Source organism: Heterodontus francisci, chromosome 22 (genome assembly GCF_036365525.1).
Source record: "Heterodontus francisci isolate sHetFra1 chromosome 22, sHetFra1.hap1, whole genome shotgun sequence".
Classification (NCBI taxonomy): domain Eukaryota; kingdom Metazoa; phylum Chordata; class Chondrichthyes; order Heterodontiformes; family Heterodontidae; genus Heterodontus; species Heterodontus francisci.
Window position 1 is genome coordinate 76,225,219 of NC_090392.1, and position 24,198 is coordinate 76,249,416.

The 24,198-nt window shown below is 45.5% G+C and overlaps 1 protein-coding gene across 2 annotated transcripts in view; it reads right to left on the bottom strand.

The window, feature by feature from the left end:
• LOC137381457 (carotenoid-cleaving dioxygenase, mitochondrial-like) overlaps positions 1 to 24,169 on the bottom strand; it is a 64,744-nt gene extending 40,575 nt beyond the window's left edge. The window contains exon 1 of one of the 2 annotated variants that reach the window (XM_068054077.1): positions 24,080 to 24,169. In XM_068054077.1, coding sequence (XP_067910178.1) covers positions 24,080 to 24,092 — 13 coding nt within the window. In that variant the 5' untranslated portion in view covers positions 24,093 to 24,169. Of the gene's footprint in view, positions 1 to 5,596; positions 5,786 to 24,079 lie in introns of those variants that run through there. The other variant, XM_068054076.1, reaches the window with a different exon arrangement.
• Positions 24,170 to 24,198: the final 29 nt, after the last annotated feature.

A 24,198-nucleotide genomic window follows, 5' to 3' on the forward strand; every position in this document is an offset into this window, starting at 1 on the left:
CCCCAGCACAAACTCCATTCCCTAGCCACCAACTCCATCTCACTCCCTGCAACTGTCTGAGGCTGAACCAGGCTATTCATTACATTGATGTTATATTTCACCCTGAAATGAGCTTCCTACCATATGTTCGCACCATCACTAAGACCACCTATTTCCACCTTTGTAACATCGCCCAACAGCTTATCTGTTGCCGAAACCCTCATTCATGCATTTTTACCTCTAGTCTTGACTATTCCACTGTACATCTGGCTGGCTTCCCTAGTTCTATCCTCCACAAACTTGAGGTTGTACAAAACTCTCCTGCCCGTGAACCAACTCGCACCAAGACCCACTCACTCATCTCCCCTGTGCTTGCAGACCTACACTGGCTTGTGGTTAAACAACACCTTGGTTTGAAAACTCTCATCTTTGTTTTCAGATCGCTGCATGGCCTTGCCCCTCCCTTTCCGCCATCTCCTCTAGCCCTACAACCCTCCGGGATCTCTGCACTCCCCCAATTATGGCCTCTTGAGCGTTCCCAATTTTAATCACTCCACCATTGGTTTTTTTTTATTTCCAAAATATACTTTATTCATAAAAATCTGTAAAAATTACATTGCCAAACAGTTTCCAAACAGCACCAAAAAATACAAACATTGCAAGGGAGATCAGTTTCCTTCAATACTGTCATGAGTTTCTTCCCAACCCTTCCGTTTCACCATTGTCATGTCAATTACAGTTTTACATTTACCGCAATTGAGAATATTAACGATACAGTTCGCGGGGTTTCCCATGGATCCAGCCCCTCAGTCAAGCTTGGTGGGGGAACCTTACACTGTGCTCTTTCCCCATTGAGCCTTTGCTGCGGCTGCCCCAAGCTTTAGTGCGTCCCTCAGCACGTAGTCCTGGACCTTGGAATGTGCCAGTCTGCAACATTCGGTGGTGGACAACTCTTTGCGCTGGAAGACCAGCAAGTTTCGGGCAGACCAAAGGGCGTCTTTCACCGAATTGATAGTTCTCCAGCAGCAGTTGATGTTTGTCTCGGTGTGCGTCCCTGGGAACAGCTCATAGAGCACAGACTCCTGTGTTACAGAGCTGCTTGGGATGAACCTTGACAAAAACCACTGCATCTCTTTCCACACCTGCTTTGCAAAGGCACATTCCAGGAGGAGGTGGGCGACCGTCTCTTCCCCACCACAGCCAACGCGGGGGCACTGTGTGGAGGGGGCGAGACTTCGGGTGTGCATGAAGGATCTGACGGGGAGGGCCCTTCTCACCACCAGCCAAGCTACGTCTTGGTGCTTGTTTGAAAGTTCTGGTGATGAGGCATTCCGCCAAATGACTTTGACGGTCTGCTCGGGGAACCATCCGACAGGATCCACCGTTTCCTTTTCCCGTAGGGCCTTGAGGACATTCCGTGCAGACCACTGCCTGATGGACCGGTGGTCAAAGGTGTTTTCCCGCAGAAACTGCTCCACGAAGGATAGGTGGTACGGCACGTCCCAACTGCACGGAGCGTTCCGCGGCAATGTGACCAGGCCCATCCTTCGCAACACCGGGGACAGATAGAACCTCAGCACGTAGTGACACTTGGAGTTTGCGTGCTGGGGATCTACACACAGCTTGATGCAGCCGCACACGAAGGTGGTCATCAGGATGAGGGCCACGTTGGGTACATTTTTCCCGCCCTTGTCCAGAGATTTCAACATCGTGTCCCTCCGGACCCGGTCCATTTTAGATCCCCAGACGAAGCGGAAAATGGCTCGGGTGACTGCCACGGCGCAGGAGTGGGGTATGGGCCAGACCTGCGCCACGTAGAGCAACAACGTGAGCGCCTCGCACCTGATGACCAGGTTCTTACCCACAATGGAGAGAGATCGCTGCCCCCACATGCCCAACTTTTGTCGTACCTTGGCTACTCGCTCCTCCCATGTTTTGGTGCACGCCCCGGCCCTTCCGAACCATATCCCCAGCACCTTCAGGTAATCTGACCTGACGGTGAAGGGGACAAAGGATCGGTCAGCCCAGTTGCCAAAGAACATGGCCTCGCTCTTGCCGTGGTTAACTTTGGCTCCCGAGGCCAGTTCGAACTGGTCGCAGATGCTCATCAGTCTGCGCACGGACAGCGGATCCGAGCAGAAAACGGCGACGTCATCCATATACAGGGAGGTTTTGACCTGAGTGCCTCCGCTGCCTGGGATTGTCACCCCTCTTATGCTCGCATCCTTCCTAATAGACTCAGCAAAGGGTTCAATACAGCAAACAAACAAGACCGGGGACAGAGGGCAGCCCTGTCTGACTCCAGATTTGATCGGGAAACTTTCCGATTCCCACCCGTTGATTGAGACTGCGCTACTGATGTTTGTGTAGAGCAGTTGGATCCAATTGCAGATTCCCTCCCCAAACCCCATTTTGGAAAGCACGTCCATCATGTAGGTGTGCGATATCCTGTCAAAAGCCTTCTCCTGGTCCAGGCTGATGAGGCAGGTGTCCACCCTCGTGTCCCGTACGTAGGCGATCGTATCCCTGAGTAGCGCGAGACTATCAGAGATCTTCCTGCCGGGTACAGTACAGGTCTGATCGGGGTGAATCACCAACTCCAGAGCAAACTTGACTCGACTGGCTATGACTTTGGACAGAATCTTGTAATCAACATTAAGCAGTGAGATGGGCCGCCAATTTCTGATTTCTGCCCTCTCCCCCTTCTGCTTGTAAATGAGGGTGATGATGCCTTTTCTCATGGATTCTGACATGCTGCCGGCCAGGAGCATACTCTCGTATACTTCCAGCAGGTCCGGGCCGACCCAGTCCCACAGGGCCGAGTACAACTCGACCGGTAAGCCGTCGCTCCCGGGAGTTTTACTCGTCTCGAAAGACTCGACGGCCTTTGTCAGCTCGTCCAGAATTAGCGGCTTGTCCAGTCTCTCCCTCCTGCTGTCATCTAAGACCTCTGTGATAGATGACAGGAAGGACTGGGAGGCTCTGCTGTCTGTGGGCTTCGCGTCATACAGCCCAGCATAAAAGGATTTGCTGATCCTTAGTATGTCGGACTGCGAAGCCGTTACCGAGCCATCTTCTTCCTTCAGGCTGCTGATAACAGAGCTCTCTCTGTGTACCTTTTGGAAGAAGTAACGCGAGCACGTCTCAGCCTGCTCGATGGAGCGGACTCTGGACCGGAAGATGATCTTGGAGGCCTCCTTGGCAAAGAGCGAGGCCTGCTGGCTCTTCACCTCTTGGAGGTCCTCCTTGACCTCGACCCCCATTGACTGCAACCGGAGTAGATTTTGCATAATTTTCTGGAGTCGGGACACTTCCCTCTGTCTCTCTCTCGCCTTCTGAACACCTTTGTGGATGAAGAACCTCTTGATGTTCTCCTTAATCGCTTCCCACCAGTGAACTGGAGACTCAAAGAGGGGTTTCACGGTCCTCCAACCATTGTAATCCCTTTTGAGTTCCTCAACGTTCTCTGGGGTCAGCAGTGTCGCATTGAGCTTCCACGTCCCTCTGCCAACCCGCTGGTCGTCCTGTAAGTGACAGTCGGCCAGTAAGAGGCAGTGGTCAGAGAAGAACACCGGCTTGACGTCAGTGGATCCGACCGTGACAGCACGGGACATAAACAGGAAGTCAATCCTGGAACGGGCAGACCCGTCCGATCTTGACCATGTGTATCTGCGCTGCGCTCCGTCTGCAGGTTTGCTGAAGACGTCGTGCAGTTTGGCATCTTTAACTGTTTCTATTAGGAATCTGGACGTAGCGTCCAGTTTGCTGTCGTCACTGCCGGATCGTCCAGCCGCATCGATGATGCAGTTGAAGTCACCGCCTAGGATGACCGGCCTGGACGTCGCCAGCAGCAGTGGGAGCTGCTGGAAGACGGTCAGCCGCTCGCTGCGTTGTACCGGGGCGTACACGTTGATCAACCGGAGCGGAGCGTTGTTGTACATCACGTCTGCTACGAGGAGGCGACCGCCCACCACCTCCTTAACTTCGGAGATGGTGAAGTTACCTCCCCGCAGCAGAATACCCAGGCCGGAGGAACGGCAGTCATTACCCCCCGACCAGATCGATGGCCCGTGGGACCACCATCGCGACCACTGCCTGTAGGTGCTGAGGTGTGGTATTCCACACTCCTGCAGAAACAGTAGGTCAGCTTTGACCTTGGCAAGGTAATCCAAGGTTGAAACACATCGTGTAGTAGATTTAATGCTACGCACATTAATGGAAGCAATTCTTACACCCATTTTTTACTAAAAATTAGTTGTTGCTTCCCATACCATTTGTCCTCGCTAGTCCCAGTCCTTCGGGATGTTCCTGCATACCCATCGTGTGCGCAAGCAGTTTCACGTTGGTTGGGCTCAGAAACCCCTCCTGAGTTTTCATGCAGGGCTTGTGCCGCTCGGGTGACATCGGCGGGGTCTTGTAGGCAGAGAGCATTGGGTTGTCCTCAGCTGCTTCCATCTGTTCCTCCTCGAAAACGTCACAGCTCCCGGTCTCCCGGAGCTCAGGTGCGCCAGATGTGTCTTTGCTCCCGGTGTCCCGGAGCTGAGATGTGTTGGCCACGTCGTTACGTGTGGGGCATTGGGGTTGGGGCACGCCGGGCCCATCACAGCTTCCAGTGCCCGGGGCCTGGGATGCTTTATCATCCATCTCGGAGTTCTGCCGCCTCTTTTGAAAGGGCTGTCGTTCCAGCATTTCCCCGTCCAGTGAAGAGGAGTTGTTGCAGTCTGATTCAGAAGAGAGCCTCCTCTTGCCACTGGTTTGGGTGGTGGCTTTGGGATGTTTTTTCTTTGTGGTTTTCTTCTGGACCACTTGCCACTGACCTGTTTGTCCATCTGCTGCCTCCTCCTCCATTGATTCTGTCTGTGGAGGAGGGGTTTCCCTCCTGGGTAGGTGCTGGGTCGTTGGTTTCAGCTGCCTCCCCTTCCTTCTCAGGTTGAAGTTCCTCACTGCGAAGAAGGTTGCTGGTCTCCTTTCGAACAGCGGACGCCTTCGTCGAACCTTCTCCCGGCCTTTCCTTGGACCTTGCCGCCTGAGCATAGCTGAGGCAACGTTTGGGGCAGGTCTTGTGGCTGGTGGCTGCGCCTTCAGCTGCCAAGACCCTAAGCTCTGGAATTCCCTACATATATCTCTCTGCCTTTCTACCTCTCTTTCCTCCTTTAAGATGCTCCTTAAAATCTATCCTTCTGATCAACCTTTTGGTCATCTGGCCTAATATCACCTCATGTGGATTGGTGTCAAACTTTGCTTGGTAACACTTGTAAAGTGCTTGGAACGTTTTACATTAAAGGCGCTATACGAATGCAAATTGTTGTTGTTTCATCAGGCCAGATTAGACCTAATCAATCTATATGTGATTTATTTCAAATCGTATCTTCAAGCCATTTTTGATATTAGCTTATTTAATAAACAATCCAAAGCAGAAGCGATTCTGTGTTTAAAAGGATTCACTTATATTAGAATTTCAATGCACCAGAACTCTCTCTTTTGCATTGTAAACATGCAAAGTATAAAGAGTAAATCAAACACTAAAATCTGACAAGATATAATTATGAATAAAGCTATTTTTGTAATTGCTTCACAAAAGATCAACATTCGTTTTAAGAAACAAATCACGCTTTACCTGGAACGCCCTTCCATGCCGTGGAAATAACATTCATAACGTCGTCCATTATAATCCAAAACAACTGTAGGAATATTTTCCCTAAGGCAATTAGACTATTCATCTGTGAAAATTTTACCGACAATCTAGGTCAGTATTCTCTATAATTTGTTTATGTCAGATTTTGCTGCAACTATGGTATTGAACTACTCGTTGTAATACACAAGTGGTTGATGTTAGAAGCTTATGCAACAGCAGTAAAAATGTCAAAATAAAAGCTCACATATCGACTCATTTACAGCCACTGAAAACAGCAGTGAGTAGTGCTAATTGGCATGGGGCCAAACAGATCAGGAAAGTGAATGTACATGGAAAACCAGGGTTCCATTTTACAGAACAGGAAAGTCCTGTATCACTAGAATCGGAATGCGCCTGAACTGGCTTGCGACCAAGATCCTAGCTGAAAGGGTAAGTAGGACTGCAGAAAGGACATTAAATAACATAACGGTGGAGAATCTAGGATTTATCGAGAAATAATGGTAAAATTGATAATACCCCAACGATGAAAAGGAAGGAATGAAAGCAAACGTCAGAATGCAAAATAATATATAAATAAACCAAGTTCAGATAATAGTATAGGAATTAATAACAATCCTGATATAAATAAAACAGAAGGGTTGAAAAATAAGAAAAAGTGTGATAAATGTAAAAACTTTTGAGAAAAACCTCATTTGAGCATATGGGCAGGATTGAGATTGTTAACCGAATCAGAGTTTGCTACACAAATGTGCATTGCGTACAGAATAAAACAAGTAAATTAGAAGCACATTCAATTCAAGTGGTACGACCTAGTAGCCATTACAAACAGTATGGGTAAAATTAACGAACAGCGGAGGATGCAAGCGTAAGATTTAGGTTCAGGAGTCACAGATACCCAAAGAAGGGGGTTGAGCTCAATGTAATTTTAAAAGTTTATTAAGAAGCAACAGTTTAAATATAATGTATATTAAGTAGCAGTTTAAATATGATGATACATAAGCTAAATTGACAGAAAAGACATAAGACCTGTAACATATTGAACGGATTACCGAATCAGTGGGGCAGAACAGTGTTAGCAGTCTCCCTAACGGATGATGTAGGCCAGGTGTAGGTGGTCTCTTCAGTCCTTGTTGTCCTCAGTTTTCTCGAACAAACCAGTGTTAGGCCAAAGCCTAACCTCGGGAAGCTCCCCTTCTGTAATTCAAAGACAGGCTATTTCCCTCCCGAGCATCTGTTTATATACTTTATTTCCAGGGGCCGGTAGTTCACCCTATGTCAATCACTTGTTCGAGCCCTTCTAACCAATGACTACAGGACAGGCACCCGAGGTGTCAGGGTGGTCAACTGCCCTTTGTCCATTACTTTAGCTCGAGGTCATCTTTCAGGTTACCTTATACTGGAGGCCATTTGCTAACTTTCACTAGACACTTGTACAAATAAGAGGGTACACGAGATGCTAGAAGACACCCTGTACCAGCTCAGAAATGTCTGTTGAGTCTATCTTTGTGGCGTTTATCTCTGTCTTGGTCCCTGACTGCTAAGAACTGCTTCTTTGTACCTTGGCAAAAGACAGAAAAACAGCTTTTCTGTGGATAGTAAAACAAACACAAGACAGGCTTGCATAAGAGACATTTTTTTTTTATCTGGACTTGGTGTTGGTATTTGTCTTTGTAATGAAGCAAAGGGCAAAACTAATAAGTTGGGAGTAAAGGAAGACAATTGGATGGTGATTGTAAGAAAACTGGTAAGGATTGTGGAACTTAATGAATGGGGAATATGAGGGCTGATTGTGTTGAAGTGCTCCTCAATGAGCTTGACTCCAGAGAACTCAGGCAGATAGGGCTCTGATAGTCGCTACCTCTCCCTGTACTTCTTATTGTGCAGGTGGTGTTAAGGGTTGGTCCCTCATGATGGTGAAGTTGTGCAGCATACAGCACACGACAACAAGTCTGGATACTCACTCAGGATTATACAGCAAAGTTCCACTGGAATGGTCCAACCAGCAGAAGCATTGTTTGAGTACACCAAATGTTTACCTGATAATGACATTGTCACGCCACGATCTACATCATGACCCCTGCCAATTTTGGGTGGAAGTCCTGCTCGCCTGCTCAAATGAGATTAATATTCGGACCCCTTGGGAAGGAAGCAGCAATGGAAGGGGTAAGTCATTCGCCTCATTTTAGCTGCCTTGCCATCCAGTTTCCACCAGGCAAGAACTTAAAATTGAGGCCAGTATGTTTTAGAACGATAAGGAAACAAAATCAATAATCTGACAGTAATGCAATACTTGCAAACAGTGACCATAATGTGATAGAGTTGACAATAAGTTTCAGAAGGATAATGTGGTTGGCATCCTTCCATCTATGAAAGATGATGGACACGCAGCAAACAATCCATTTAGGTGGGGTGTCTTCTCTTTTCCGTCACAAGCGCTGCACATGAAGCTGCCAAGTTATGCTGAGAGTTGTTGTTTTTGATATTGGCACCTGTTGCAACTGGTCATCATGGTAGTGCACACCAGTCCACAGGATGTGTCAAAACGATAAAGATCATACAGGAACCTAGGTTTTAAACTTACGTAACATTAATTTGGAAGGCCTGAGGCGTCAGCTGAATACATTAAACTGTGCTGAGCTGTTAACGGATAAAAGCTAGAAAAACAGTGGGAGGTATTCAAAGTAATTTTTGGTACAATACAGGACTAATGCATATCTCTAAAGAGCAGTTGTTTCACTTCTAAAAACAAGCAACCATGGTCAGCATTTGATGCCAGACACAATTTAAAGCTAATGGACTGGGAGAAATATAGAAAGAAACAAGGGACACTAAGAAAATATTAAGATCTGCAAAAAGTGAAAATGAAAAAAACTGGCAAGCAATATGAACATTACTAGTAAACGTTTTATAAATATATTAGGTGTAAGAAAATAGAGAAGGGAGAAGCGGGCCCATTCAAGACGAACATAGGTGATACTGCAAGGTCATGTCAGATTTATTAACTGAGTATGTTTGCATTTATTTGCACAGTACAGTAAGAGGATAAAATACCAGTGGCTGAACGAAAATTAAAATTAAACCGGGAGGAACTTATTTGATTCAATGTGTTAAAACAAAATGGAAATGGAGAAAACAATGGGACTTAGGATAGATACATCTCAAGGACCTTACATATTCCACTCCAGGGTATTAAAATAAGTAAGGAAAGTACTGAAACATTAGTCATAATCTTTCAAAGCTCTCTTGATTCTGGAATAGTGCTGTTTGATTAAAGATTTGCAAAATTTGTCATTCCATTATTTAGGAAAGCCGGGAGACAAAAATCAGAGCCTGGATATTTAATTGGTGTTGGGGACGAGCACGGGTATGGGGGTGCATTGAAAATCACGTTCCTGTAAAGCACCATTGGATCCTGATGCCTCTGGAACACAAAGCGATTTTCAAAAGAAAGGCGGCAGGTGGGGGCGGGAGTGGAAACAGAAACCCACAAGCCTCCAATTAAGTGGTAGTTGAGCTTGTTGTTGAGCTCATTAAAAGGCTTCCGAGGAGCATTTGAAATTTTCGATCACCAGGGACAGAGGAAATGCAGTGGCTGGGGCACTTTAGTGCTCACCTGTCGGCAACACTGCGGGAGCCATGTAGTGCTGATGCTGATGAGTAAAAGGGAGTGAGAAAAGGGTAATCAAAAAGAGCAGGTCAAGTACCTTCTATTCAACCACTTGGAGGCACAATGATGCTGCTGGCTATCTGATCACCTGCCTACTCCATTCTCTAAAGCAACGGCAAGCCCGGTCATGGCTGCTGTCTTCCTTTGAGCATTCCAATGTAGAGCCAGCTCCCACCTCCATGCAGCGGCCAGCACCACGAATTGGGCACCGAGCTCACCTTCGGCCCAATTAGTGGCTTTCCGGGATTGAAAATCAAATCCCAGATACTTAAAAGCCTGTCAGTTTAACATTCAATTTGGACCCAAGAAAGAGAAATTGGAGTATTTTCTAAATGATGTGAAACTAGGAATTGTAGAGGAGCACACATTTAGGAGATTAAGCAAACAAATCATTAAAAACTAGTAGACATTTACAAAAAGCAATCAAAAAGGGTAATGGAATGATGGGCTTTATCTCAATGGAACTGGAAAACAAAACAGAAGTTATGCTTCAGTAATAGGATCTTGGTTTTTATCTCATCTGGAGCACTGCGTTCAGTTTTGGGTATTGCACCTCAGGAAGGATTTATTGCCCTTGGAGTTGGTGCAGTGTGGATTCACAGAACATTGATGCGTACCAGGGTTAAATTATGAGGACAGATTTCACAAACTTGAAAGACAGCAGGTGGGGACAGGGGTGGAATTCCCTCGAGTATAGAAGATTAACAAGTGATCTGATTGAGATGTTTCAACTATTAAAAGGACTCAATAATAAATATACAGAGAAACGAATTCATCTGGTGGGGGGAATCAAGGACAAGAGACATAAAATTAGAACTAGGCCATTCAGGAAGCAGTTTTTCAGCAGTAGCAGTCTGGAACTCACTCCTCCTAAGGCTGTGGTTGATGGGTTAATTGAATTTTTCAGAACAGATTGACAGATTTTTGCTCGGTAAAGGTATCAAGGCATATGGAAGCAAAGGCAGGTAAATAAAGTTGAGGTGCTTACTACCCATCATTTAACTGAATACCACAGCAGGACCAAGGGGCTGAATGGCTTACTCCTGTAATTAATGTTCCCTATCATCCTCTCCAGAAGTAGAGGAACTACAATTATATAGTTTCCTCTAATTAGACAGTCAAACCATTTCCTCATTTTGACACACTATATATTCAGAGCACTTAATTCTTTTGATCAAGTAACCTTCAGCTTGTTGAGCTAACATGATTTAATCACATGATTCTCAGTTATACAAGCAGCAATGGGAGATGTAAAATTTACTCAAGCAAACATGTATTCACAGTGGCATGCTTAATAGTTCCCTGCATCGCATTCCATCATGAGCTCCATCAACGTGCCCTAAATGATGACAGTCAAAGGCTTCTGTGGACGTGAAAGAGACTCCAGGATGGTATGTTGCCTCCCTGGTGCCAGAGTCAAGGATGTCTCTGAACGGACAGGGAGCATTCTGAAGAGGGAGGGTGAACAGCCGGAGGTTGTGGTATAAATTGGTACCAATGACATAGGCAGGAAGAGTGACGAGGTCCTGCAGGGGGAGTTAGGTAGTAAGTTAAAAGAAAGGACCTCTAGGGTTGTAATCTCGGGATTACGACCAGTGTCACGTGCCAGTGAGGCTAGAAACAGGAAGATAGTGCAGCTAAACACGTGGCTGAACAGCTGGTGTAGAAGGGAGGGTTTCAGATATCTGGACCATTGGGATCTCTTCAGGGACAGATGGGACCTGTACAAGAAGGACGGGTTGCATCTAAACTGGAGGGGCACAAATATCCTGGCTGCGAGGTTTGCTAGCGTCACTCAGGATGGTTTAAACGAGTGTGGCAGGGGGGTGGAAACCAGAGCAGGAGGACAGCAAGTGAAATAAATGAGGGGGAACTAGTAAATAAGGCCAGTAAGACTAACAGGAAGAGCAGGCAGGGAGATGTTGCAGAGCACAGCGGGACTGGTAGTCTGAAGTGCATTTGTTTCAATGCGAGAAGTATAACAGGTAAGGCAGATGAGCTTGGATTAGTACTTGGAACTATGATGTTGTTGCTATTACAGAGACTTGGTTGAGGGAAGGACAGGATTGGCAGCTAAATGTTCCAGGATTTAGAAGCTTCAGGCGGGATAGAGGGGGGTGTAAAAGGGGTGGGGGAGTTGCATTACTTGTTAAGGAGAGAATATCACAGCTGTACTGCGGGAGGACACCTCGGAGGGGTCATGCAGCGAGGCAATATGGGCGGAGCTCAGGAATAGGAAGGGTGCAGTCACGATGTTGGCTTTCTACAGGCCTGCCAACAGCCAGTGGGAGGTAGAGGAGCAGATATGTAGACAGATTTTGGAAAGATGTAAAGGTAACAGGGTTGTAGTGGTGGGTGATTTTTACTTCCCCTATATTGACTAGGACTCACTTAGTGCTAGGGGCTTGGATGGGGCAGAATTTGTAAGGAGCATCCAGGAGGGCTTCTTGAAACAATATGTAGATAGTCTAACTAGGGAAACAGTAGGAGAGCATTTCAGGAACAGTGATCATAATTCCATAGGTTTTAAGGTACTTGTGGATAAGGATAAGAGTAGTCCTCAGGTGAAGGTGCTAAATTGGGGGAAGGCTAATTATAACAATATTAGGCAGGAACTGAAGAATTTAGATTGGGGGCGGCTGTTTGAGGGTAAATCAACATCTGACATGTGGGAGTCTTTCAAATGTCAGTTGATTAGAATCCAGGGCCAGCATGTTCCTGTGAGGAAGAAGGATAAGTTTGGCAAGTTTCAGGAACCTTGGATAACGTGGGATATTGTGAGCCTAGTCAAAAAGAAAAAGGAAGCATTCGTAAGGGCTGGAAGGCTCGGAACAGACGAATCCTTTGAGGAATATAAAGACAGTAGGAAGGAACTTAAGCAAGGAGTCAGGAGGGCTAAAAGGGGTCATGAAAATGCAAACAGGATTAAGGATAATCCCAAGGCTTTTTATACATATATAAAGAGCAACAGGGTAACTAGAGAAAGGGTTGGCCCACTCAAGGACAGAGAACGGAATCTATGTGTGCAGCCAGAGGAAATGGGCGGGGTACTAAATGAGTACTTTGCATCAGTATTCACCAAAAAGAAGGACTTGGTGGATGATGAGCCTAGGGGAAGGGAGTGTAGATAGTCTCAGTCATCTCATTATCAAAAAGGGGGTGTAGGGTGTCTTGCAAAGCATTAAGGTAGATAAGTCCCCAGGGCCCGATGGGATCTACCCCAGAATACTAAGGGAGGCAAGGGGCTTGCTATTACAGAGACTTGGTTGAGGGAAGGACAGGATTGGCAGCTAAATGTTCCAGGATTTAGAAGCTTTATGCAGGATAGAGTGGGATGTAAAAGGGGTGGGGGAGTTGCATTACTAAGGAGAGAATATCACATGGCTGGGGCCTTGACAGAAATCTCTGCATCCTCATTGGCTACAGGTGAGGTCCCAGAGGCATGGAGAATAGCCAATGTTGTTCCTTTGTTTAAGAAGGGTAGCAAGGATAATCCAGGAAATTATAGGCCGGTGAGCCTTACATCAGTGGTAGGGAAATTATTAGAGAGGATTCTTTGGGACAGGATTTACTCCCGTTTGGAAACAAATGTACTTATTAGTGAGAGGCAGCATGGTTTTGTGAAGGGGAGGCCATGTCTCACTAATTTGATTGAGTTTTTTGAGGAAGTGACAAAGATGATTGCTGAAGGAAGGGCAGTGGATGTTATCTATATGGACTTCAGTAAAGCCTTTGACAAGGTCCCTCATGGCAGACTGGTACAAAAGGTGAAGTCACACGGGATCAGAAGTGAGCTGGCAAGATGGATACAGAACTGGCTCAGTCATAGAAGACAGAGGGTAGCATTGGAAGGGTGCTTTTCTGAATGGAGGGATGTGACTAGTGTTGTTCTGCAGGGATCTGTGCTGGGACCTTTGTTCTCTAGTATATATAAATGATTTGGAGGAAAATGTTGCTGCTCTGATTAGTAAGTTTGCGGACGACACAAAGGTTGGCAGAGTTGCGGATAGTGATGAGGATTGTCAGAGGATACAGCAGGATATAGATCGGTTGGAGATTTGGGCGGAGAAATGGCAGATGGAGTTTAATCCGGACAAATGTGAGGTAATGCATTTTGGAAGGTCTAATGCAGGTGGGAAGTATACAGTAAATGGCAGAACCCTTAGGAGTATTGACAGGCAGAGAGATCTGGGCGTACAGGTCCACAGGTCACTGAAAGTGGCAACGCAGGTGGATAAGATAGTCAAGAAGGCATACGGCATGCTTGCCTTCATTGGTCGGGGCATAGAGTATAAAAATTGGCAAGTCATGCTGCAGCTGTACAGAACTTTAGTTAGGCCACACTTAGAATATTGCGTGCAATTCTGGTCGCCACACTACCAGAAGGACGTGGATGCTTTGGAGAGGGTACAGAAGAGGTTTACCAGGATGTTGCCTGGTCTGGAGGGCATTAGCTATGAGGAGAGGTTGGATAAACTTGGATTGTTTTCACTGGAACGACGGAGGTGGAGGGGCGACATGATAGAGGTTTGCAAAGTTATAAGCGGCATGGACAGAGTGGATAGTCAGAAGCTTTTTCGCAGGGTGGAAGAGTCAGTTACTAGGGGACATAGGTTTAAGATGCGAGGGGCAGAGTTTAGAGGGGATGTGCGAGGCAAGTTCTTTACACAGAGGGTGGCGAGTGCCTGGAACTTGCTGCGGGGGAGATTGTCGAAGCAGGTACGATAGCGACGTTTAAGAGGCATCTTGACAAATACATGAATCGGATGGGAATAGAGGGATACGGTCCCCGTAAGTGCAGAAGGTTTTAGTTTAGGCAGGCATCAAGATTGGTGCAGGCTTGGAGGGCCGAATGGCCTGTTCCTGTGCTGTACTGTTCTTTGTGACTCAAGTCTCAATTTGCTGTGAGGGATCAACCAGATCAAACATGTGCACAAGTTCTCCTACTTGTAATACTACCAACTCTTCAACTCCTTAATAATTGAACCTACGAATTTGAGTGTTAACCAAACCCTTTTGCTTGGTTGGTGCCTTGATGTTTATTTGTTAGTATGCAGAAGGTGAAGAAAACGTAATCCGGCCCACTTCATGCAGATCCGCTCTGAGCCTGGTTCACACCACTCTACTCCGGCCTGCGCCGGATCTCATACACGTTGCTCCCTTCCTGGCCTGTTTTATGTTGCTCCACTCCAGAACTGCTTCACACTACCCCACTGCTGGCCTCCTGCACACTACCAGCCTCCTTCATGTTGCACCACTCCAGGCCTCCTTCATGCTGACATTGCTCCACGGTGCTTCTTGCAGCTCCATTCCTGGCTGCTTCACGTTATTTCGCACATGGCCTGCTGCACACAGCTTCGCTCCTGGCCTGCTTCAGACTGCTACACTCCGGTCCTGATTCACAATGCTCCCTGCCTGCTCCTGACCTTCTTTACGCTGCTCTGCTCCCAGCCTGTTTTATGCTGCTTCACTCTGCTCCCACCCACTACATGCTGCACCACTCCCAGTCTGTTTCACATTGCTCCCTGCTTGGTCCCAACCTTCCAATGCTGCTCCACTCTGGGCCCCCTTCGAGCTGCACCACCCTGAACTGCTTCATACTGCTCCACTCTGGGCATGCTTCGCGCTTCTCCACTCCTGACCCACTTCGTGCTGCTCCTCTCCGGATCCGCATCATGCTGCTCCGCTTCGTGCCTGCCACACGCTCCTCCACTCCCAGACTGCCACAGGCTGCTCCACTCTGGCCCAGCCACAGAGAGAAAATCGGATTTTTAAAAAGTCCTCATCAGGGAACTCCTCTTTGCTGACGATGCTGCTTTAACATCTCACACTGAAGAGTGCCTGCAGAGTCTCATCGACAGGTTTGCTGCTGCCTGCAATGAATTTGGCCTAACCATCAGCCTCAAGAAAACGAACATCATGGGACAGGACGTCAGAAATGCTCCATCCATCAATATTGGTGACCACCCTCTGGAAGTGGTTCAAGAGTTCACCTACCTAGGCTCAACTATCACCAGTAACCTGTCTCTAGATGCAGAAATCAACAAGCGCATGGGAAAGGCTTCCACTGCTATGACCAGACTGGCCAAGAGAGTGTGGGAAAATGGCGCACTGACACAGAACACAAAAGTCCGAGCGTATCAAGCCTGTGTCCTCAGTACCTGGCTCTATGACAGCGAGGCCTGGACAACATATGTCAGCCAAGAGCGACGTCTCAATTCATTCCATCTTCGCTGCCTCTGGAGAATACTTGGCATCAGGTGGCAGGACCGTATCTCCAACACAAAAGTCCTCGAGGCGGCCAACATCCCCAGCTTATACACACTACCGAGTCAGCGGCGCTTGAGATGGCTTGGCCATGTGAGCCGCATGGAAGATGGCAGGATCCCCAAAGAAAGATTATATCAGTTTAGAAAGCGTACCCCACAAACACGACCAAGTGGATCAGCAAGATTATATAAAATATAGAAAGAATACCCTATCAACACATTAAGTAAATCAGACACATTATGTAAGACATAAAAAAGTGTACCACACCAACACTTGAAGCGAATCGGAAGGATCAGAGATAGAAAGTGTACAACACCAACACTTGAGCTGAATTAGAACATTACAGCGCAGTACAGGCCCTTCGGCCCTCGATGTTGCGCCGACCATCTGACCTACACTATTCCATTTTCATCCATATGTCTATCCAATGACCACTTAAATGCCCTTAAAGTTGGCGAGTCTACTACTGTTGCAGGCAGGGCGTTCCACGCCCCTACTACTCTCTGCGTAAAGAAACTACCTCTGACATCTGTCCTATATCTTTCACCCCTCAACTTAAAGCTATGTCCCCTCGTGTTTGCCATCATCATCCGAGGAAAAAGACTCTCACTATCCACCCTATCTAACCCTCTGATTATCTTGTATGTCTCTATTAAGTCACCTCTCCTCCTCCTTCTCTCTAACAAAAACAACCCCAAGTCCCTCAGCCTTTCCTCGTAAGACCTTCCTTCCATACCAGGCAACATCCTAGTAAATCTCCTCTGCACCCTTTCCAAAGCTTCCACATCCTTCCTATAATGCGGTGACCAGAACTGCACGCAATACTCAAGGTGCGGCCTCACCAGAGTTTTGTACAGCTGCATCATGACATCGTGGCTCCGAAACTCGATCCCCCTACTAATAAAAGCTAACACACCATATGCCTTCTTAACAGCCCTATTAACCTGGGTAGCAACTTTCAGGGATTTATGTACCTGGACACCAAGATCTCTCTGCTCATCTACACTACCAAGAATCTTCCCATTAGCCCAGTACTCTGCATTGCTGTTACTCCTTCCAAAGTGAATCACCTCACACTTCTCCGCATTAAACTCCATTTGCCATCTCTCAGCCCAGCTCTGCAGCCTATCTATGTCCCTCTGTACCCTACAACACCCTTCGACACTATCCACAACTCCACCGACCTTCGTGTCATCCGCAAATTTACTAACCCACCCTTCTACACCCTCATCCAGGTCATTTATAAAAATGACAAACAGCAGTGGCCCCAAAACAGAACCTTGCGGTACACCACTAGTACCTAAACTCCAGGATGAACATTTGCCATCAACCACCACCCTCTGTCTTCTTTCAGCTAGCCAATTTCTGATCCAAAGCTCTAAATCACCTTCAACCCCATACTTCCGTATTTTCTGCAATAGCCTACCGTGGGGAACCTTATCAAACGCCTAACTGAAATCCATATACACCACATCCACGGCTTTACCCTCATCCACCTGTTTGGTCACCTTCTCGAAAAACTCAATAAGGTTTGTGAGGCACGACCTACCTTTCACAAAACCGTGCTGACTATCGCAAATGAACTTATTCTTTGCAAGATGATTATAAATCCTATCTCTTATAACCTTTTCCAACATTTTACCCAAACCGAAGTAAGGCTCACAGGTCTATAATTACCAGGGCTGTCTCTACTCCCCTTCTTGAACAAGGGGACAATATTTGCTGTCCTCCGGCACTACTCCTGTCGACAATGACGACATAAAGATCAACAACAACGGCTCTGCAATCTCCTCCCTGGCTTCCCAGAGAATCCTAGGATAAATCCCATCTGGCCCAGGGGACTTATCTATTTTCACTCTTTCCAAAATTGCTAACACCTCCTCCTTGTGAATCTCAATCCCATCTAGCCTAGTAGGCTGTATCTCAGTAATCTCCTCGGCAACATTTTCTTTCTCTACTGTAAATACTGACGAAAAATATTCATTTAACGCTTCCCCTATCTCCTCTGATTCCGCACACAACTTCCCACTACTATCCTTGATTGGCCCTGTTCTAACTCTTATCATTCTTTTATTCCTGATATACCTATAGAAAGCCTTAGGGTTTTCTTTGATCCTATCCGCCAATGACTTCTCGTGTCCTCTCCTTGCTCTTCTTAGCCCTCCCTTTAGATCCTTCCTGGCTAGCTTGTAACTCTCAAGCGCCCTAACTGAGCCTTCACGTCTCATCCTGTGAGAATAAGAAATACTGAAATGTTGTTTCTACAGCTTGTGGAAAGTTACCAAGAAGTCATTTGTACACAACATAATGAAATCACTAAAAAAGAGAACTGATAAGGGTATGTAAGTAGAGACCTTAAGACAGTACATCACTGAAAAAGAGAACTGATAAGGGTATGTAAGTAGAGACCTTAAGACAGTACATCACTGAAAAAGAGAACTGATAAGGGTATGTAAGTACAGACCTTGGGACAGTACATCACTCAAAAATTGTGCTTAGGCAGATAAAAGAGAAACAGCAAGAGTTAGAACAAAGGATGTAGTGAATGAGAAACTGCCCCACTAAGATAAAGGCTGACAGCTGCAAGTTAAAACACACAATGGAGAGCCAAATAAGGTAAAACAAAACAAGAGTTAGGGGCTAGAAAGTTAGAGTAGGGGGAGAAATAAACAGAGGAGGAGACTGTAGCAACCATAGGATAGGTTAGTGTCATAATACGTTATAACCAATAATGTAAAATAAAGGCGTGGACAAATGGATTTGTATTGTATAAACATGAACTGAATATGTTGATCGGTGTGCCTGCTTGTAGGACACCCGATCTTGCAAGAACGTTAAATAAACTTACTTCTTCAGAGTTTGACTTGGTGTAAATTATTATTAAGTGGGCTACGTTTCTCACAATTGGGGGCTCGTCCGGGATCTCTTCATCATTGCCGGGACCGCGGCCGACGACAGACGAGAAGACGCGTCCCGTTAATTTAAAAACGGTCTCGTTTCTCTCGTTGGTAGCGGACCCGAGTAATTGACTGAAAACGATCCTAGGGAAGTCACTCTGAACGAGTATTTAGTGCGGCAGGTACACATGTGAAGTCAGGCAACTCCGTGCACGGACCAAGGTAAGAAAAACGACTTTTAAGTATTATCTTGGTGACTTATGGTTAACTGTAGGATAAGACCTTCTAAGTACCAAAAGTCCTTGAGGAGTGAATTTTACAGTCCTGCAGTATAAGACCATTCAGCTAGGAGGTGAGTACTGTATGGTATAAGACCCTTCAGTTAGGAGGTGAATACTGTGGGGCAGTATAAGACCCTTCAGCTAGGAGGTGAGTACTGTGGGGCAGTATAAGACCCTTCAGCTAGGAGGTGAATACCGTAAGGTATAAGACCCTTCAGTTAGGAGGTGAATACTGGTTAACTGTAGGATAAGACCTTCTAAGTACTGCAGTATAAGACCCTTCAGCTAGGAGGTGAGTACCGTAGGGTACAAGACCCTTCAGTTAGGAGGTGAATACTGTGGGGCAGTATAAGACCCTTCAGCTAGGAGGTGAATACTGCCGGGTATAAGACCCTTCAGTTAGGAGGTGAATACCGTAAGGTATAAGACCCTTCAGCTAGGAGGTGAATACCGTAGGGTACAAGACCCTTCAGTTAACCATGGGAAATAAATCGTCTAAAAAGGAAGACGATGGGAGACAAGGAAAGTCTGCCGGCAACATCCCTCCAGAAAGTCCATTGGGACGGATGTTGGAGTATTGGGATTTAGAGTCAAAAACCAAGGAGAAAAAGACCCAAATATGATCCAAGGACAGCAAGAAGGACCACCCCTAAACCCAACGATAACGACGACAATAGAGACAGAGAGTCTCCTAAGACAATGATGCCCTTGAGAGAGGTACCAATAGGAAATAATTAAATTGGATTTGTTAGTGCACCATTAACGTCAGGAGAGGTAAGAGTGTTTAAAAAGGAAATGAAAGTCCTCGTAGAAGACCCCTGAAAATTTGGGAAAGAGAAAACCCTCCTGGGGTAGGGGGAAACGAACCAGCTGAACAAAAATACCCTAATCAAGACCCGCAGTGGCAGAACAATAATATCGGCCATAGGGGCCAGATGAAAGACCTTAGAAATCTGATAGTAAAAGGCATTGTTGTAAACAAGTAGTTGAAGCCCCTGCAAAACTTATGCCTTTACAGAATTACCGCAGGCCCCTCTTATGGCACAAGCAGGCGACGTATTGAGTGTGACCCCTCTGGGTGTTGAAGGCTGTTTCTAGACAAATAGAGACCATTAAAGGCACCTAGGTGGGATCAAGGGATTGATTTTTTAAAATGTTTTGAAGAATCAAAGGGGGGACTGTGAGAACAGAATTAAGATTTTAGAATTTTTAAGAACAGAATTACATGGGAACATTTAAGATAAAACAATTAATCAATCATGTATTGCTAACAAGCTAGCTTCAGTGCTGTAAGGAGGGACAGCTTATCAGAAATGACTTCATAGCTTCAGGGCTGCAGAGGCAGCTTGGCCTTGCAGCTGGTACAGCGAGAGAGAGAGAGAGACATTGTATTTCAACAGCACTCTTCTTATCACCCAGACATGACAATCCTAGGGAAAAGTTAGACTGAAAAACATACCGACCAGGCTAATACACACCCCCTTGTTAGAGGGTGGCTCAGCCTACCCTTCTGATTCAGCAGTTGCTGAGTTTTTTTTATATTTGCTTTTATATTATACTGTTTAAATGTTATTTGAGTAAATAGATCCACATAATCCTAGTGAATATAAATAATCATATATAAGTTAATCAGTAGAGAGAGAAGGTTATCATAGAATGATAAAAGGGGGGAATGTGGAAGTGAGCAGACAGGCATGGCACAATGCTTAATGGGAAATATAGCCAAGTTAGGAATAGTAGCTTTGCTGAGCTTTGATTTTAAGTGGCAGAAACCACAATGAAATAGCTAAAAGGGATGGCCAGAGTGTGTGCAAGCTGTGGCAGCCACAGCACTTCAGACCAAGGAAGTCATTTTACCTCGAAGCTATTACAAGAAATAGTTAGGGGATTGGGAATCCAATGGGACTTCCATACCCCTTGGCACCCTCCCTCTTCAGGGCGGGTGGAAAGAATGAATCAGACCTTAAAGAAACACCTGTCCAAACTGATACTTGAAACAAGGTTACCCTGGACAAAATGTTTACCTATAGCGATACTCAGAATTCGGACAGCCCCTAGAAAAGATGTGGGACTGTCCCCCTATGAAATGCTATTCGGATTACCCTATATGGGAACCAGGGGCAAGATGCCAACCTTAGAAACTAAAGAACTAAAGATTCGTTTCGAAAGAACTATATACTGGCGTTGTCTTCCTCATTGTCATTCCTCAGGAAGCAAGGCCTGTTAGCACAGACACCACCTCTCGAATTTGCAGTGCACAAGATCCAACCAGGAGATTGGGTTCTGGTGAAATCATGGAAAGAGACTAAACTACAACTGAACTGGGAAAGACCATACCAGACTCTCCTAACCACTGAAACAGCCATAAGAACGGCAGAAAGAGGTTGGACCCACTACACAAGAATCAAGGGGCCGGTACAACCCCCGGCCGAGGAAGGAACTTGGACAAGCGAATTAACAGAAGAACCATTGAAAATAAAGCTAAAAAGACTTTGAGTAACGAACTTTTTTCTTAATATAGCGGCGCGAGCGCAGAAATACTGTCTGTAATATTGTGTGCCTTCTCTCTTTCTTTTCAAAAGTAGCCAGGACAGAAGAACGACAAATCAAAACTACCCACTTCCAATTAGACAACAAGGTGTTTGGAGTAACAGTTAGAGAAGGGAAAAAGAAAGGTGAATTAAAATGTTGTTTTCAGGTAACAATAGATAAGACTGGTAAACCATCTAACAAACTAAAAGGGACCTCTCATAACGATCCTAACATAGTAAAAATAATAGAGGTAAAAGACTTGAGAAAGACAATTGAGATAGAAACCGGTTACGGGGACACAAATGCCTGGGTAGAATGGATAAAATATACTGTAAAAAGTTTGAACAAAAACAATTGCTATGCTTGTGCATCTGGTAGACCGATAGCTCAAGTAGTACCTTTCCCGCTGGGGTGGGAGCGTGACCGAAAGGGCATGGAATGCATGTTAGCCCTATATCAGGATAAGACGGCTTGGGGTATTCAAACTTGCATATCCTTGTCAATAATGTTCCCTCCCCTAGAGAAAAAAGATTCAAGGACTCCCCCTTCATTTTTAGCCACCAGTGTGAATCACACATCATGCGTACGTCGACACGGTGCGGAGCTAACCAGAAATATGGGAGAGTTGAAGTCATGCATAGAGACTGAGGACGTAACTGGAAGAGTCAGGGGAGGGAACTACTCATCATTGAATGTCCCCAGAGCGGATTTATGGTGGTATTGCGGAGGAAAAATCCTGAGACAGACCCTACCCTCCCAGTGGAAGGGGACGTGCGCAATTGTTCAATTGGCAATACCATTCACCTTGGCATTTGAGAAACAAAAGATAATAACGAGGGAAAGGGGTAAAAGGGAAGCGATAGCGAACTCTTTTGACGACCAGGTATACATGGATTTCATAGGGGTCCCAAGAGGGGTACCTGATGAATTCAAGGCCCGAAACCAAATAACCGCCGGTTTCGAATCTTTGTTTTGGTGGGTCACTATTAACAAAAATGTAGATTGGATAAATTATATTTATTACAACCAACAAAGATTTATAAATTATACTAGAGATGCGGTAAAAGGTATAGCTGAACAATTAGATGCCACTAGTAGAATGGCTTGGGAAAATCGACTGGCTCTAGATATGATCTTAGCAGAAAAAGGAGGTGTGTATATAATGTTAGGAGGGAAATGTTGCACATTTATCCCAAATAACACAGCACCCGATGGTTCAATCACCCGAGCACTGCAAGGGTTAACAACTTTAGCAGAGGAGACGGCCGAAAATTCAGGAGCAGACACTTCCCTGACGGGGTGGCTTGAATCCTGGTTTGGAAAATGGAAAGGCATGATAATCTCGGTTTTTACCTCCCTGATCATGGTTGTCGGAATACTAATAGCCATCGGGTGTTGTATTATTCCTTGTGTAAGAGGGCTGACACAGCGATTGATTGAGACAGCTTTGACGAAGCAGATGTCAATACAAAGAGGCCAGGAAGAGAGTATGTACCTATTAGGTAATGACAAAGTGGATAGTATCAACGGAAATACAGACATTGAAAAGGCGGCTGAAATAATGCTCAAAGGATTTGAGAGGACATATGAGAACCCTCCGCAGTATGTAGAAAACAACTAGGATTAAGTAAAAGAAAAGGGGGAATTGTGAGAATAAGAAATACTGAAATGTTGTTTCTACAGCTTGTGGAAAGTTACCAAGAAGTCATTTGTACACAACATAATGAAATCACTGAAAAAGAGAACTGATAAGGGTATGTAAGTAGAGACCTTAAGACAGTACATCACTGAAAAAGAGAACTGATAAGGGCATGTAAGTACAGACCTTGGGACAGTACATCACTTAAAAATTGTGCTTAGGCAGATAAAAGAGAAACAGCAAGAGTTAGAACAAAGGATGTAGTGAATAAGAAACTGCCCCACTAAGATAAAGGCTGACAGCTGCAAGTTAAAACACACAATGGAGAGCCAAATAAGGTAAAACAAAAACAAGAGTTAGGGGCTAGAAAGTTAGAGTAGGGGGAGAAGTAAACAGAGGAGGAGACTGTAGCAACCATAGGATAGGTTAGTGTCATAATACGTTATAACCAATAATGTAAAATAAAGGTGTGGACAAATGGATTTGTATTGTATAAACATGAACTGAATATGTTGATCGGTGGAAAGAGAAGCAGAGTTAACGTTTCGGGTCAGTGACCCAAAACGTTAACTCTGCTTCTCTTTCCACAGATGCTGCCAGACCTGCTGAGTGAATCCAGCATTTCTTGTTTTTGTTTCAGATTTCCAGCATCCGCAGTATTTTGCTTTTATTATTATGTTGATCGGTGTGCCTGCTTGTAGGACACCCGATCTTGCAAGAACGTTAAATAAACTTACTTCTTCAGAGTTTGACTTGGTGTAAATTATTATTAAGTGGGCTACGTTTCTCACAATCCTAACATAAGCCGCCCTCTTCCTCTTGACAAGCGCTTCAACTTCTTGAGTAAACCACGGCTCCCTCGCTCGACAACTTCCTCCCTGCCTGACAGGTACATACTTATCAATTGGAAGCATCAGATGCAGAAGTGTACCACGCAAACACTAGACATGAATCGGAAAGATCAGAAATAGACAATCTACCACAACACCTGAAATGACTCGGAAACATCAGCAAAAGAAAGTGTACAATACGAATACTTAAAGTGAATGAAAAATATTATATCAGATATGGAAAGTGTCCCACACCAGCACTTCAAGTGAATGAGATTATATAAGATGTGGAAACATTGCGAAATATTATCTAAAAAAAAAACATTCAGATGAATCTACACATCAATACCCCTCAACGCCATTCCACCATCACGACAGCGACTCCTGAAGCAGGTGTGGAGCCCGGGCGGGTTTTACCGCCACGCATGCGTGTTCCCCTGCCCTTGCGCGGCGGCGGCGGCGGTTAAG